General features: G+C 37.9%; 1 protein-coding gene across 1 annotated transcript in view; it reads right to left on the reverse strand.

Annotated features, from left to right (window-relative positions):
- SLC7A7 (solute carrier family 7 member 7) overlaps nucleotides 1–13961 on the reverse strand; it is a 58992-nt gene that overhangs the window by 22527 nt on the left and 22504 nt on the right. Inside the window, exons 3-5 of the mRNA XM_053700578.1 lie at nucleotides 11867–11992; nucleotides 5762–5906; nucleotides 5120–5243 (exon numbers count right to left, since the gene is read on the reverse strand). Coding sequence (XP_053556553.1) covers nucleotides 5120–5243; nucleotides 5762–5906; nucleotides 11867–11992 — 395 coding nt within the window. The remainder of the gene's footprint in view (nucleotides 1–5119; nucleotides 5244–5761; nucleotides 5907–11866; nucleotides 11993–13961) is intronic.

Raw genomic sequence — 13961 nt, forward strand, 5'->3', positions numbered from 1 at the left:
CAGAAAGCAGAAAATCTGCTATGAAAGCATTATATTGGACCTTCCATAAGGGAAAACAGACGCTTCCAGCAGCCAAGCCTAAAATCTAAAATAATAAATTTGCAAATATCTATGGGAGTTTGTCAACCTTAGCACTAGGCTCCAGTCCCCAAATACTCCTCCAGGCCTTCCCTACAGAATGGAAATAAGCAAAACAGCCAACTTAATCAGCTGATGATTCACCTGTGCCCCAAAAATGAGGCCCACTTAGGGAAGCCAAAGAATAGGCCCGAAAACCAGTGCCCCAGAGGGCACCAAAGTCTGCATGACACAAAAACAGAAGGATTACAAAGAACGTTATCGTTTCCTTCAAAACATTTAAATGTTCTTTTATGTATAATTTTTACTAGAATAGTTCATTAGTCTGTTATAGTTATAGCTACTATACCAAAGCATTAGACCTGGCAACACTTTTTACTGCTATATGCGGGCACGATCGGTGTTACAGTCATGATACTTTAAAAAGGTAAAACCAAGGAGACATAAGCACTTTTCCTGTGGCTAGCGGCCGGAGAGACTGTGATGCCGCTGGTGTCTTTAACTGTTACAGCACTGGTACCCGGGTACCTAGCCTTCTCACCTAAGATGTCTAATTTTCCCACCAGCATACCTCCTTATATACCCAGCACATTATATTGCCCCTATATACAAAACTTACCAGTTAAAAAAATGTTGTAGTCCCTAGGGGGATATAAGTCCGAGCAGGACACAATCTATATTTGTTATTATATTAATATTGTACAATACAGCTATGGCTCCTATTCAGCATATTTCATAACATCTGAATCTTATAGCTATGTTTTCTTCTTTGTCATCTTGTTATACTACTATATAATCCCTAACTTTCGGCTAGATTACGAGTTTTTGTCGGTAATGGTGTGCGGTGCTAACGAGCCTTTTTTTCTCATGCTCACTTAAGACAACGCTGGTATTACGAGTTTTCTGCAAGCCGGCGTTAGCCTCAAAATGTGAGCGTTGAGCAAAATTTAGCTCCACATCTCACTGTAATACCAGCGCTGCTTACGGTAGCGGTAAGCTGGCTAAACGTACTCGTACACGATTTCCCATAGAAAACAATGGTGCTGAGACGGCTGGAAAAAAAACTAACACCTGCAAAAAAAGCAGAGTTCAGCTCCTAACGCAGCCCCATTGTTTCCTATGGGGAAATACATTTTACGTTTACATCTAACACCCTAACATGAACCCCAAGTCTAAACACCCCTAATATTACACTTATTAACCCATAATCTGCCGCCCCCGACATCGTCGCCACCTGCATTATATTATTATACCCTAATCTGCCGCTCCGGACACCGCCACCTACATTATACCTATGAACCCCTAATCTGCTGCCCCTAACACCGCCGACACCTACATTATAGTTATTAACCCCTAATCTGCCGCCCCCAACGTCGCCGCAACCTAACTACACATTACTAACCCCTAATCTGCCTCCCCCAACGTCACCACCACTATAATAAAGATATTAACCCCTAAACCTAAGTCTAACCCCCCTAATTTAAATATAATTTAAAATAATCTAAATAAAATTACTATTATTAACTACATTATTCCTATAAAATAAACCCTAAGCTTGCTACAATATAAAGAAGTTAAATTGTAGCTAGCTTAGGGTTTATTTTTATTTTACAGGCAACTTTGTATTTATTTTAACTAGGTGCAATAGTTATTAAATAGTTATTAACTATTTAATAGCTACCTAGCTAAAATAAATACAAGTTTACCTGTAAAATAAATCCTAACCTAAGTTACAATTACACCTAACACTACACTGTAATTAAATTCATTACCTGAACTAACTACAATTAAATACAATTAAATTAAATAAACTAAAGTACGAAAAACAACAAACACTAAATTACAGAAAATAAAAAAATAATTACAATTTTTTTAAACTAATTACACCTAATCTAATCCCCCTAATAAAATAAAAAAGCCCCCCAAATTAATAAAATTCCCTACCCTATACTAAATTACAAATAGCCCTTAAAAGGGCCTTTTGCGGGGCATTGCCCCAAAGTAATCAGCTCTTTTACCTGTAAAAAAAAAATATACAATACCCCCCCCCAACATTAAAACCCACCACCCACACACCCAACCCTACTCTAAAATCCACCCAGAGTAGGGTTGAGTGTGTGGGTGGTGGGTTTTAATGTTGGGGGGGTATTGTATTTGTTTTTACAGGTAAAAGAGCTGATTACTTTGGGGCAATGCCACGCAAAAGGCCCTTGTAAGGGCTATTTGTAATTTAGTATAGGGTAGGGAATTTTATTATTTTGGGGGCTTTTTTATTTTATTAGGGGGATTAGATTAGGTGTAATTAGTTTAAAAAAATTGTAATTATTTTTTTATTTTCTGTAATTTAGTGTTTGTTGTTTTTCGTACTTTAGTTTATTTAATTTAATTGTATTTAATTGTAGTTAGTTCAGGTAATGAATTTAATTACAGTGTAGTGTTAGGTGTATTGTATTGGGGGGGTATTGTATTTGTTTTTACAGGTAAAAGAGCTGATTACTTTGGGGCAATGCCACGCAAAAGGCCCTTGTAAGGGCTATTTGTAATTTAGTATAGGGTAGGGAATTTTATTATTTTGGGGGCTTTTTTATTTTATTAGGGGGATTAGATTAGGTGTAATTAGTTTTAAAAAATTGTAAATATTTTTTTATTTTCTGTAATTTAGTATTTGTTGTTTTTCGTACTTTAGTTTATTTAATTTAATTGTAGTTAGTTTAGGTAATTAATTTAATTATAGTGTAGTGTTAGGTGTAATTGTAACTTAGGTTAGGGTTTATTTTACAGGTAAATTTGTATTTATTTTAGCTAGGTAGTTATTAAATAGTTAATAACTATTTAATCATTATTGTACCTAGTTAAAATAAATACAAAGTTGCCTGTAAAATAAAAGTAAACCCTAAGATGGCTACAATGTAATTATTAGTTATATTGTAGCTATCTTATGGTTTATTTTATAGGTAAGTATTTTGTTTTAAATAGGATAAATTTATTTAATTGTAGTAATTTTATTTCGTTTTATTTAAATTATATTTAAGTTATAGGGGGGTTAGGGTTAAACTTAGGTTTAGGGGTTAATAAATTTAGTATAGTGGCGGCGAAGTTGGGGGCGGCAGATTAGGAGTTAATAAATGTAGGTAGGTGGCGGCGATGTTAGGGACGGATGATTAGGGGTTAATAAAATGTAACTAGTGTTTGCGAGGCGGGAGTGCGGCGGTTTAGGGGTTAATACATTTATTAAAGTGGCGGCAATGTCCGGTTGGCAGATTAGGGGTTAAATAATTTTATTATAGTATTTGCGATGTGGGGGGGCCTCGGTTTAGGGGTTAATAGGTAGTTTATGGGTGTTAGTGTACTTTTTAGCACTTTAGTTAAGAGTTTTATGTTACAGCGTTAGCCCATAAAACTCTTAACTACTGACTTTTAAATGCGGTGGGAGTCTTGACAGGAGAGGGTCTACGGCTCACTTTTTCCAAGACTTGTAATACTTGCGTTAGGCATATCCCATTAAAAAGATAGGATACACAATTGACGTAAGGGGATTTGCGGTATACTAAAATCACGGAAAAAAAGTGAGCGGTACACCTGTACCTGCCTGACTTGTAATACCAGCGGGCGTTAAAAAGCAGCGTTGGGACCCCTCAACGCTGCTTTTTAAGGCTAACGCAAGACTCGTAATCTAGGCGTTTGTGTTTTGACTTCAGCGTGGAAGAACCAAAAGTGGTCTGCATTAACATGAAAAAGGACTTAAAATGAGGACTGCAATTTAGGAAGCACAAACATGACTCTAAATAATGCCTGTACTAATTATTGCAGTATATTCCCATGTGCTCTTTACAACTGTATTGTGTATTCCTACATATGTTTGTTATTTATGTCATGCAATTCCTCAATAAAAAGTTAAATAAAAAAAAAAATAACATCATACATGGATGGTATAGAAATCTTCTTGCTAATATATACTACCAAAAGGGTTATTGGAGATGTAACACTATTCTTATTTTCAAATAATGTGCTCCCTTAAGAAAATAACATCCATAAATAAATCATCTCAAATAGGCTGATACTTCCAGCATTAAAAAGATATAGATATTGATTGGTAGAGGCAGATTAAGATTCAGAAGCAGCCCCAGCCCCAATGCCCAGCTTCTTAAAGCTAAAATAGATAATGTAAGCAAAGATGGTTTAGGGTCTTTTTTATCACCTTTAAATATTAGGTCAACGTTTTTCTGCAAACTCTCTGCTAACCAATGTGATATTTTTCTCTGTCTACCTCACCTGCACTCTATTCTTGTTTGTGGTGGTACCTTTCTGGCATAGGTGTAGGAGATGCTGTCAGCCTCCTCTTCCTCACTTGTTGTCATTGTCTGTCTGGTGTACCCTGCGTATTGTTCCAGCTGTCATTACTTACTGCATACACACAGCACACTAACTTTGTGTGCAACAGGGGAGGAGCAGGCTAGACCATTACAAATCTGGCATCATGCAGGCTCTGATATAATGGAGGGATTTTTTTCAGCAAGCTGTGTAGCATAGCAGGCACCTGCAGCATCCACAAGGTTCTCTCTGTGGGCCTTGCTCCACACATGCTACATCAGACATAGGATAGTTAGACAATGTCTTACTAGTTGGCAATAGAGGGAATTTACAGCCCAGGTTGGTATTGGTGGATTGTTTGCTACAATATATACGCAAAAATGTTTAAAATGTTTGCTCCCCCCAGACAAATTCCTACAGATGCCCATGTAAGTAAGTCAAAGAGCAGGGTAAACTCTGATGAATATAAAAAACAAATCTCCTGGCATATTCAACGTTCTTGGTACCTTATGTACTACAATAATCACTGGAGATCTGTACCACCCTTGGGTGTCCATCTATAAATCTCACAGATCAGTTTCAGATATTGATGTCTGTCTGTTTCCCCATCATACTTGATACTATCTAGTTCCTCTACAGTACCATGTTGTTCTTTTGTCCCTTCCTGTGCTCCCCCCCCATATCTAGTTCTACCTACTAATACTGTAAGCTTATATAAAGGGTTAGTTACCACAGCAACAGCATCACTGCTTAGAATAGCCCGAAAGTCCAATACTGTGTAGTAAGCCACATTGGTGAGGATATAAATCACTGTCACAATTGGCATGGAGATCCCAATAGCCAAGGGCAGGTTTCTGAAAATGAGAATAAAGGGATACGTTACTGATTCAGACTAGCCTACTTACAATGTATATTCATTATAACCATGCAAGAGTGCTGTTTTATGTCCCACTACAACTATATGCTTTAGATAGTTTTTTATAGATTCATCAGACCCCACAGATTTCAACATTTCTCCAAAATCTATTTGTGTCTCTTCTATTTTTACTTACTTTGGCTCTATGCAGCCTCTGCTCTACATTTAATATGTACTTCCCATATTTAATATTGATTTTGTTTTGTCTTCCCTGGTCTCTCTCTACTATAAGGCTAAGTAGAAAGCAATGTGCCATCCAGTGATATATAATCTGTATTACTTTACATTCTTTTTGTATTGTGTGTATTTGATCTCACACTTTATTCCTATCCTGTCATTCTGGGGCTCTTAGTTTTTTGACAATGACATTTCTTGACCATACTTTACACCGACCCCCCCCCCCCCCCCCCCCCGGTTTCTCTTATACTTTTATATACAATTGCCAGGCTGTGTCACCTCTCAGGATTTTTTATTTCCTCTGTGACAAAGTTGAGGGTGTCCCATCCAGAGTAAGAGAATAGGGCTGAGTACAATGCCAGAGCGATATCACCAACATCATGAGATGAGCCAGCAAAGGAGTCTTCAAAGTTCACTGTCTGACCTACAATGAAACAAATAAACAGAAGAAAAAATAAAGACAAGAAACAAAAAAGGGGGTGGGATTTGGATATGGAGAAATGTGGGACAGGAAAAAGACCAGCACAACTGCTTTACGCTTTTTTACTCCCAGATTAGCACTACATGCATCTGCACTAACACAGGCACCTACTGGTAAGCTCTTTCTGTGCATAGAGAATATCTATAATGCCACGGCACACACACAACATGTGCATATACAGCTACAGAGCACAAGCATCTTATTTTTCTTCTCATGACGCAGTTGTTTTAAACTTTTAGTATATCAGTACGGGCCATACACTTGCTGCCAAAACATATAGCTGTCTCCTAAGATATTTAGCCTGGCTTATGATTTTTGCGTTGCAGCAGTTATCTTATTATGGTCAATGATTGGATCAATGTCCAGATTCCACTTCATTGTCGTCACTCTTTACCTGGGATCAGAAAATAAATATTAACCCAGCTTCAGAACCTCATCTATAGGACCATGAGCCTCACTACCTAAGAACACATCAATCCGTGACTTTTGACTTTTTGAGATTTAGATCAAGAGATATTTGTCCAGGATCCATAGATCAGTCCTAATCTTCCTACATCTGCAATACTAGTCTGCCCCTAAACATCTGACACAATATCAACCATGAGAACATCAAGTTATAGCACACAATGCTTGTCATTTTTGGAATTATTTTAAAGGGACAGTCTAGTAAAATTTAAACTTTCATGATTCAGATAGGGCATGACATTTTAAACAACTTTCTAATTTACTTTTATCATCAAATTAGCTTTGTTTCCCTTGGTGGTATTTTTGAAAAGCTAAACCTAGGTAGGCTCAAACTGATCTCTAAACCGTTGAAAACCGCCTCCTAGCTTAGAGCATTTTGAAAGTTTTCCACAGTTAGACAGTATTAGTTCATGTGTGTCATATTATATAACATTGTGCTCACTCCCGTGGAGTTATTTAGGAGTCTGCACTGGTTGGCTAAACTGCATAGCTGTCAAAAGCACTGAGATAAGAGGGCAGTCTGCAGAGTCTTAGATACAAGGTAATCACAGAGGTAAAAATGATATTAATATAAACGTGTTGGTTATGCAAAACTGGGGAATGGATAATAAAGGGATTATCTATATTTTCAAACAATAAAAATTCTGGTGTAGACTGTCCCTTTAAGCAAAAGTAACTTACAAACTTTGGTTTTAATAAAGAGTTTGACAGATACCAAGGAGTCATGGATCCTACAATTGTATTTCTGGCCCCTTTTAATTAAATCTACACACATTCCACGTCAAAAGTATATTTGTTACTTCTATTGTATGTATATTGCAGGTTCATACATATTAAATTACAAATTGTATTGTTCTGTGCTTTGAAGGCATTATACATAGGCAGAACGCGCCAATGTTTGCACTGTAATTTCCTTTAATAATCCATTACTGAAATAGTATTCTTTTAGTGAGCCTCCGGCATTTCCTTGTTCAACAGTTTTAACTATTATAAAAACATGTTGAAATTATAATAGGTAATGATATGTATGGATTGTACTGTTTAGTCAGGGTTAGACTGATATACCACAGGAAAGTTCTTCTCTGTGTATGGTACATTCTGGGCAAAAGAGGCTGCTTCTGGGGTGGTAACTAGCCATAGAACAAGCATTAAGTTATTGTTCTTCCCTGGTTGAGTGCTTCTCTATTTTTGTTTATACAAATATATATATATATATATATATACACAGACACAAATTAAGTTGCCACCAAAAACTAGAACAAACATCCATGTATAAAAGGGACATACAGTAACTCACAAAAGTGAGTACACCCCTCACATTTTTGTAAATATTTTATTATATCTTTTCATGTGACAACACTGAAGCAATGACGCTTTGCTACAATGTAAAGTAGTGAGTGTACAGCCTGTATAACAGTGTAAATTTGCAGTCCCCTCAAAATAACTCAACACACATTAATGTCTACACCGTTGGCAACAAAAGTGAGTACACCTCTAAGTGGAAATGTCCAAATTGGGCCCAAAGTTTTAATATTTTGTGTGGCCACCAATATTTTCCAGCACTGCCTTAACCCTCTTGGGCATGGAGTTCACCAGAGCTTTACAGGTTGCCACTGGAGTCCTTTTCCACTCCTCCATGACAACATCACAGAGCTGGTGGATGTTAGAGACCTTGCGCTACCCCACCTTCCATTTGAGGATGCCCCACAAATGCTCAATAGGGTTTAGGTCTGGGGACATGCTTGGCCAGGCCATAACCTTTACCCTCAGCTTCTTTAACAAGGCAGTGGTCGTCTTGGAGATGTGTTTGGGGTTGTTATGTTAGAATACTGCCCTGCGGCCCAGTTTCCAAATGGAGGGTATCATGCTCTGCTTCAGTATGTCACAGTACATGTTGACATTCATGGTTCCCTCAATGAACTGTAGCTCCCCAGTGCTGGCAGCATGCATGCAGGCCCAGACCATGACACTCCCAACACCATGCTTGACTGTAGGCAAGACACAGTTGTCTTTGTACTCCTCACCTGGTTGCTGCCACACACGCTTAACACCATCTGAACCATATCAGTTTATCTTGGTCTCATCGGACCACAGGACATGTTCCAGTAATCCATGTCCTTAGTCTGCTTGTCTTCAGCAAACTGTTTGCGGACTTTCTTGTGCATCATCTTTATAAGAGGCTTCCTTCTGGGACGACAGTCATGCAGACCAATTTGATGCAGTGTGCAGCGTATGGTCTGAGCACTGATAGGCTGACGCCCCACCCCTTCAACTTCTGCAGCAATGCTGGCAGGACTCATACGTCTATTTCCCAAAGACGTCTATTTCCCAAAGACAACCTCTGGATATGACGCTGAGCACGTGCACTCAACTTCTTTGGTCAACCATGGCGAGGCCTGTTCTGAGTGGAACCTGTCCTGTGAAACCGCTGTATGATCTTTCCCACTGTGCTGCAGCTCAGTTTAAGGGTATTGACAATCTTCTTATAGCCTAAGCCATCTTTATGTAGAGCAACAATTCTTTTTTTCAGATCCTCAGAGAGTTCTTTGCCATGAGGTGCCATATTGAACTTTCAGTGACCAGTATGAGAGAGTGTGAGAGCAATAACACCAAATTTAACACACCTGCTCCCCATTCACACCTGAGACCTTGTAACACATGACACCGGGGAGGGAAAATTGCTAATTAGGCCCAATTTGGACATTTCCACTTAGGGGTGTACTCACTTTTGTTGCCAACGGTTTAGACATTAATAGCTGTGTGTTGAGTTATTTTAAAGGGAACAGCAAATTTACACTGTTATACAGGCTGTACACTCACTACTTTACATTGTAGCAAAGTGTTATTTCTTCAGTGTTGTCACATGAAAAGATATAATAAAATATTTACAAAAATGTGAGGGGTGTGCTTACTTTTGTGAGATACTGTATATATATATACATATACACACACAAATGAAGTTGCCATCGAAAGCTAGATTGGGTAGTCAAAATCCATTTATTTTTTGTATAATTTAAAATGACATAAAATAGTTTCTTTCATGATTCACATAAGACATACAATGTTAAACAATTTTCCAATTTACTTCCATTATCATATGTGCTTCATCCTCTAGGTATCCTTTGTTGAAGAAGCACTAGATGAGCACATCTGGTGGGACAGCGATGGGGGCTAAGTTTGCCCCCTCTTACGCCAACCTTTATATGGGTTGGTGGGAGCTGTCTCACGTCTATGGAGATGGAAACCCCTTCAGACAATACATTCATTATTACGGTCGTTATATTGACAATGTTTTATTAATTTGGAAGGGTCCTGAAACTCTTCTTGAACAGTTTCTTCTGTATCTTCAAGACAATTCTTTAAACCTCCAATTTACAATGGAGGCTAACAAATCTTCGATTTCTTTTTTGGATATCGAATTGTGTCCCAACTTGGAGACTATGAGTATTGACATTGAATTGTTTAGAAATCCAAGTGCAGGAAATACCATTCTTGATGCCCGGTCATGCCATCCTAAACACACTATCAACTTCATTCCTAAGAGCCTGTATATAAGGGTTAAACGAAATTGCAGTAACTCTAAAAGTTATCTAAAACATTCTCATGATTTAACTGTTCGATTAATTGAAAGAGGGTACTCTGAGGCAGTTTTGGAACAGATTAAACAAGAGGTTGATCAAGTGGAAAGAAAAGATCTTTTTAAGTCTGATATTTCCAAAACACAGAGTAGATCTAATAAGCTTAAGTTCATTACAGCATACAGTGTTGAATATGGCAAAATATGCGATATCGTGCGTAAGGCTCTTCCTATTCTAAATACTGATGAGAGTCTTAAGAGTATATTAGAGGAGGGTACGTGTTTCGTATCACGTAAGGCACAAACGTTGGGGAATTTACTATCCCCATCCATGTTGCCTAAAGCACCTTTGAAAACTAACTGGCTTTCTATTAAACCAGGATTTTTCAAATGTGGCAGCAGGAGGTGTAAGTCCTGTTCCTATGCCACTTTTGGAACTACTTTTGTGTCCACTGCTATTAATAAATCTTTTCAGATTAGAGAACATATGACATGTAATTCTTGTTATGTTGTTTATCTACTGACGTGGAAGGGATGTTTCAGGCAATACGTAGGTCAGACGACCCGTGCCATGAAAGATCGTTTTCTGGAGCATTTACGCTCCATTGAAGATCCGGAGTCTACTACTCCTGTATCCCTGCATTTCAAGAGACATCATAACTCTGACAGTTCACTGTTGTCATTTCAGGCTATCCAAATGATTCCAAGACACCCAAGAGGAGGTAATCGAGGTCTTATCCTCAGTAAAAGAGAGGTGTTTTGGATTTTTCATTTGGATACCCGTTTACCCACTGGGTTAAACTCAGAGTGGGATGTTAAATTATATGTAGATCAGTAATAATAACAATATTATTCATAATAATTTAACACTAGTGTATATCCAGTATATTAATAATATTATTATTTAGTAATCCACTGTCACTTTAAATCTTGTTGGCAAATATCCTTTGTTTTAATTTATTCTTTATTTTTATTTACTTTTCTCTTTTCATTTTTTGTTTCATTATTTTATATTGAACAGGTCACTGGTATTTCAATTTTATACACTGATGTAGTGTGTTTTTTGTTCATTTAATGAAAACAATATTTTCAATGTTTGTATCCTGTATACCTGTCAATATATTTTTGTAATGTGATGTGCTATAATACATCCCCTTTTTATTGCATACCCACTCTTCAAAGCCACTCCTAAGTCCTTTTTTCATTGGACATGTAATTAAATGGGAGTTTCTCCTGCATGAATATAAGGCGTTTTTCAGTGGGTAAGCAGTATGGTCACTGAGGAATATGTGATTTATTTGCTTGGAAACGCGTCTGACCCGTTTGAACCTTTAACCGGTGGAACCTGCCACCATACACTACTTGCCATGTAATGTTTTCAGAATATACATTGCATTAAATTTGCTGCATTACCAAGTTCCGTGTGCCTCTTGTCTCTATGTGCCGGGTGCGCTGACTACTTGTGCCTATTTTATTCTATTGGAGCGGGGGTGGATCGCTCCTGTCTTTGCACCGGCTGCGGGACCTTGTTACGCAACTACGTCATTACGACACGACTGGAGGAGGGATTGTCTACGTGAAGGCCACTGCAGAACAGTTACGAGTGAATGGCTACCGTGTCTGAGCGCTCCCTTACGTTTGTTTGAAGTCAAATATACAGCCACCTTTCATCAGCTAGCTCTCAGTAGCGCATTGCTGCTGCTGAGCCTAACTAGGTATTCTTTTCAACAAAGGGTACCAATAGAGTGAAGCAACTTAATATAAGTAAATTGGAAAGTTGTTCAAATTGCATGTTCTATCTGAGTCATGAAGGTTTAATTATGATTTCTCTTTAATGTGTCACTTTTCTCTGATCACTTACCTTGACATAGTTTTACAATTCCCGCTATTATGACAGCAATCAGAGCCAGCACTTTAGCGTAAGTGAACAAATCTTGGACACGGGTCCCCCACTTCACATAGGCACAGTTCACAAATGTAAGAAGACCTGAGTAAAAGAAGGAAGAATAAACAAATAAATACACATGAAGGAAAAGTATACAGATAGACAGTAAAGGCATACACACAATGTAATAGAAATTGCTGATATAATGATATTTTTATTAAAGATAGCTTGGTTCCTTACTTGTTCCTTCAAATTTGCTTAATTGTATTTTGAAGCTGAAATTATCTGAGTCCACAAACTGTTTCCCATTACAAAATAGCTTCAAAAGTAACCACTAGACATTTAACTAAAAACGTATCACACATATCAAACAGCACTATTTAACTGTTTGCTCATAAAATGTAAAAGTGGTTTATATTATTCTGAAATAAACAGGAGGTGCATATTTGTCTGCAACTGGTCTTATGTATAGATCATAGGCTTATCAGAAAAATTCCCACAATTCTACAAGTGACAAGTTGACAGTGAATTCTCTTCAAACAGGAGTTATCTGATAGGAATGAGATGTAAGTTAATTTTCCAAGGACATCAAAATAAAGTTAAAGGGACCATATACACCAATTTTCTTTCAACTGCATGTAATAGACACTACTATAAAGAATAATATGTACAAATACTGATATAAAAATCCAGTATAAAACCTTTTAAAAACTTACTTAGAAGTACCCAATTTAGCACTGTTAGTTAGGTTAGGCAGGGACAACAAGTGAAAGGGGCTGAGAGCAGACCTCCCCCTCCCCTGCATATGAACAGACCCATTATACAAACAGAAGCAATCTGAAGTCTGTATACATCAGTATACATTTAAAAAACACTCCCAGATAGGTTATATAAATGGATCATCTACAAAACATTTATGCAAAGAAAAATCTAGTGTACAATGTCCCTTTAAACATTCAATAAATGCTAGATAGAATGATGCAGTCAAAGAAAACATTAGTCAGAATAACATGTAGATGTATTTTTTTAAAGTTTCATTAGTTGTTTAAATATTGACAAACTAAGTGCAAAGTTTTAGGGCCCTTGATGCCCCTGTTTCTTTGCAAGCCTTCAGGCTCGCAGGAAACAGCAGTTATGAAGCAGCGGTCTTAAGACCGCTACTCCATAACTGGTCCACCGCTATAAGATCTGGCTGATTGACACCCCCAGCTAGCAGCTAGTAGGCTGCAAATCTGCAGGGGGCGTCATTGCACAAGCAGTTCACCAGAATTGCTTGTGCAATGTTAAATGCCGACAGCATATGCTGTCGGCATTCAGCAATGTCTGTCGGACATGATAAGCTACAGCGTACCATTTCGAACAGACAATGATAAATCGGCCCCTTAGTGTCTATAAAACAATGGGAGCTGCCATGTTGTAACTTAGGTTACTTTCTCTGCTGTAGTCAATTAGGGACAGATATAAATAGGTCACTAGAGTGTGCAGCCAATGGCTGTGTGGAATATAACAGTGTTCTGCACTTCCATTTCTAACAGGAACTGAAAAGCTCACAATTTCAGAATGGAATCTGGGATGGTGCAAACAAAACACAGAAGGGCGCCTCCTAGTGTAATATCGTACAAGCAGTATATATATATATATATATATATATATATATATATATATATATACAATGGCAATAGACTGGTACTCACAAGTGTGGCAGCACTCACTCGTGCTTAGTGGCACCTACTGGGATCTCTCAGTGTCCCAGCTAACTGATCTTGGGCTCTCACACACCTCCGTCAGGGGCGTAGTCTCCAACAGCAAAAGAACAGGCTCTCAGTCAAGTGATAAGTATAAAATCACTTTTAATAAAATAGTATAAAAACACAGGCCTCCATTACATATGCAGCGTCACCCGCAAAACCTCCGCCGCCAGTTTTTACACGATTTTGGTATTACATATACGGCGTAGCATACAAGTTACGTGCGTATATTTCACCTGTCGCTCGCAATTATTACTCCCATAGGCTAACATAGGACCGCGTCATAAATCGGTATTCAATATCCAGCGCAAGGTCTTACGTGG

The sequence above is a fragment of the Bombina bombina genome, chromosome 2, assembly GCF_027579735.1.
Source record: "Bombina bombina isolate aBomBom1 chromosome 2, aBomBom1.pri, whole genome shotgun sequence".
NCBI classification, from domain to species: domain Eukaryota; kingdom Metazoa; phylum Chordata; class Amphibia; order Anura; family Bombinatoridae; genus Bombina; species Bombina bombina.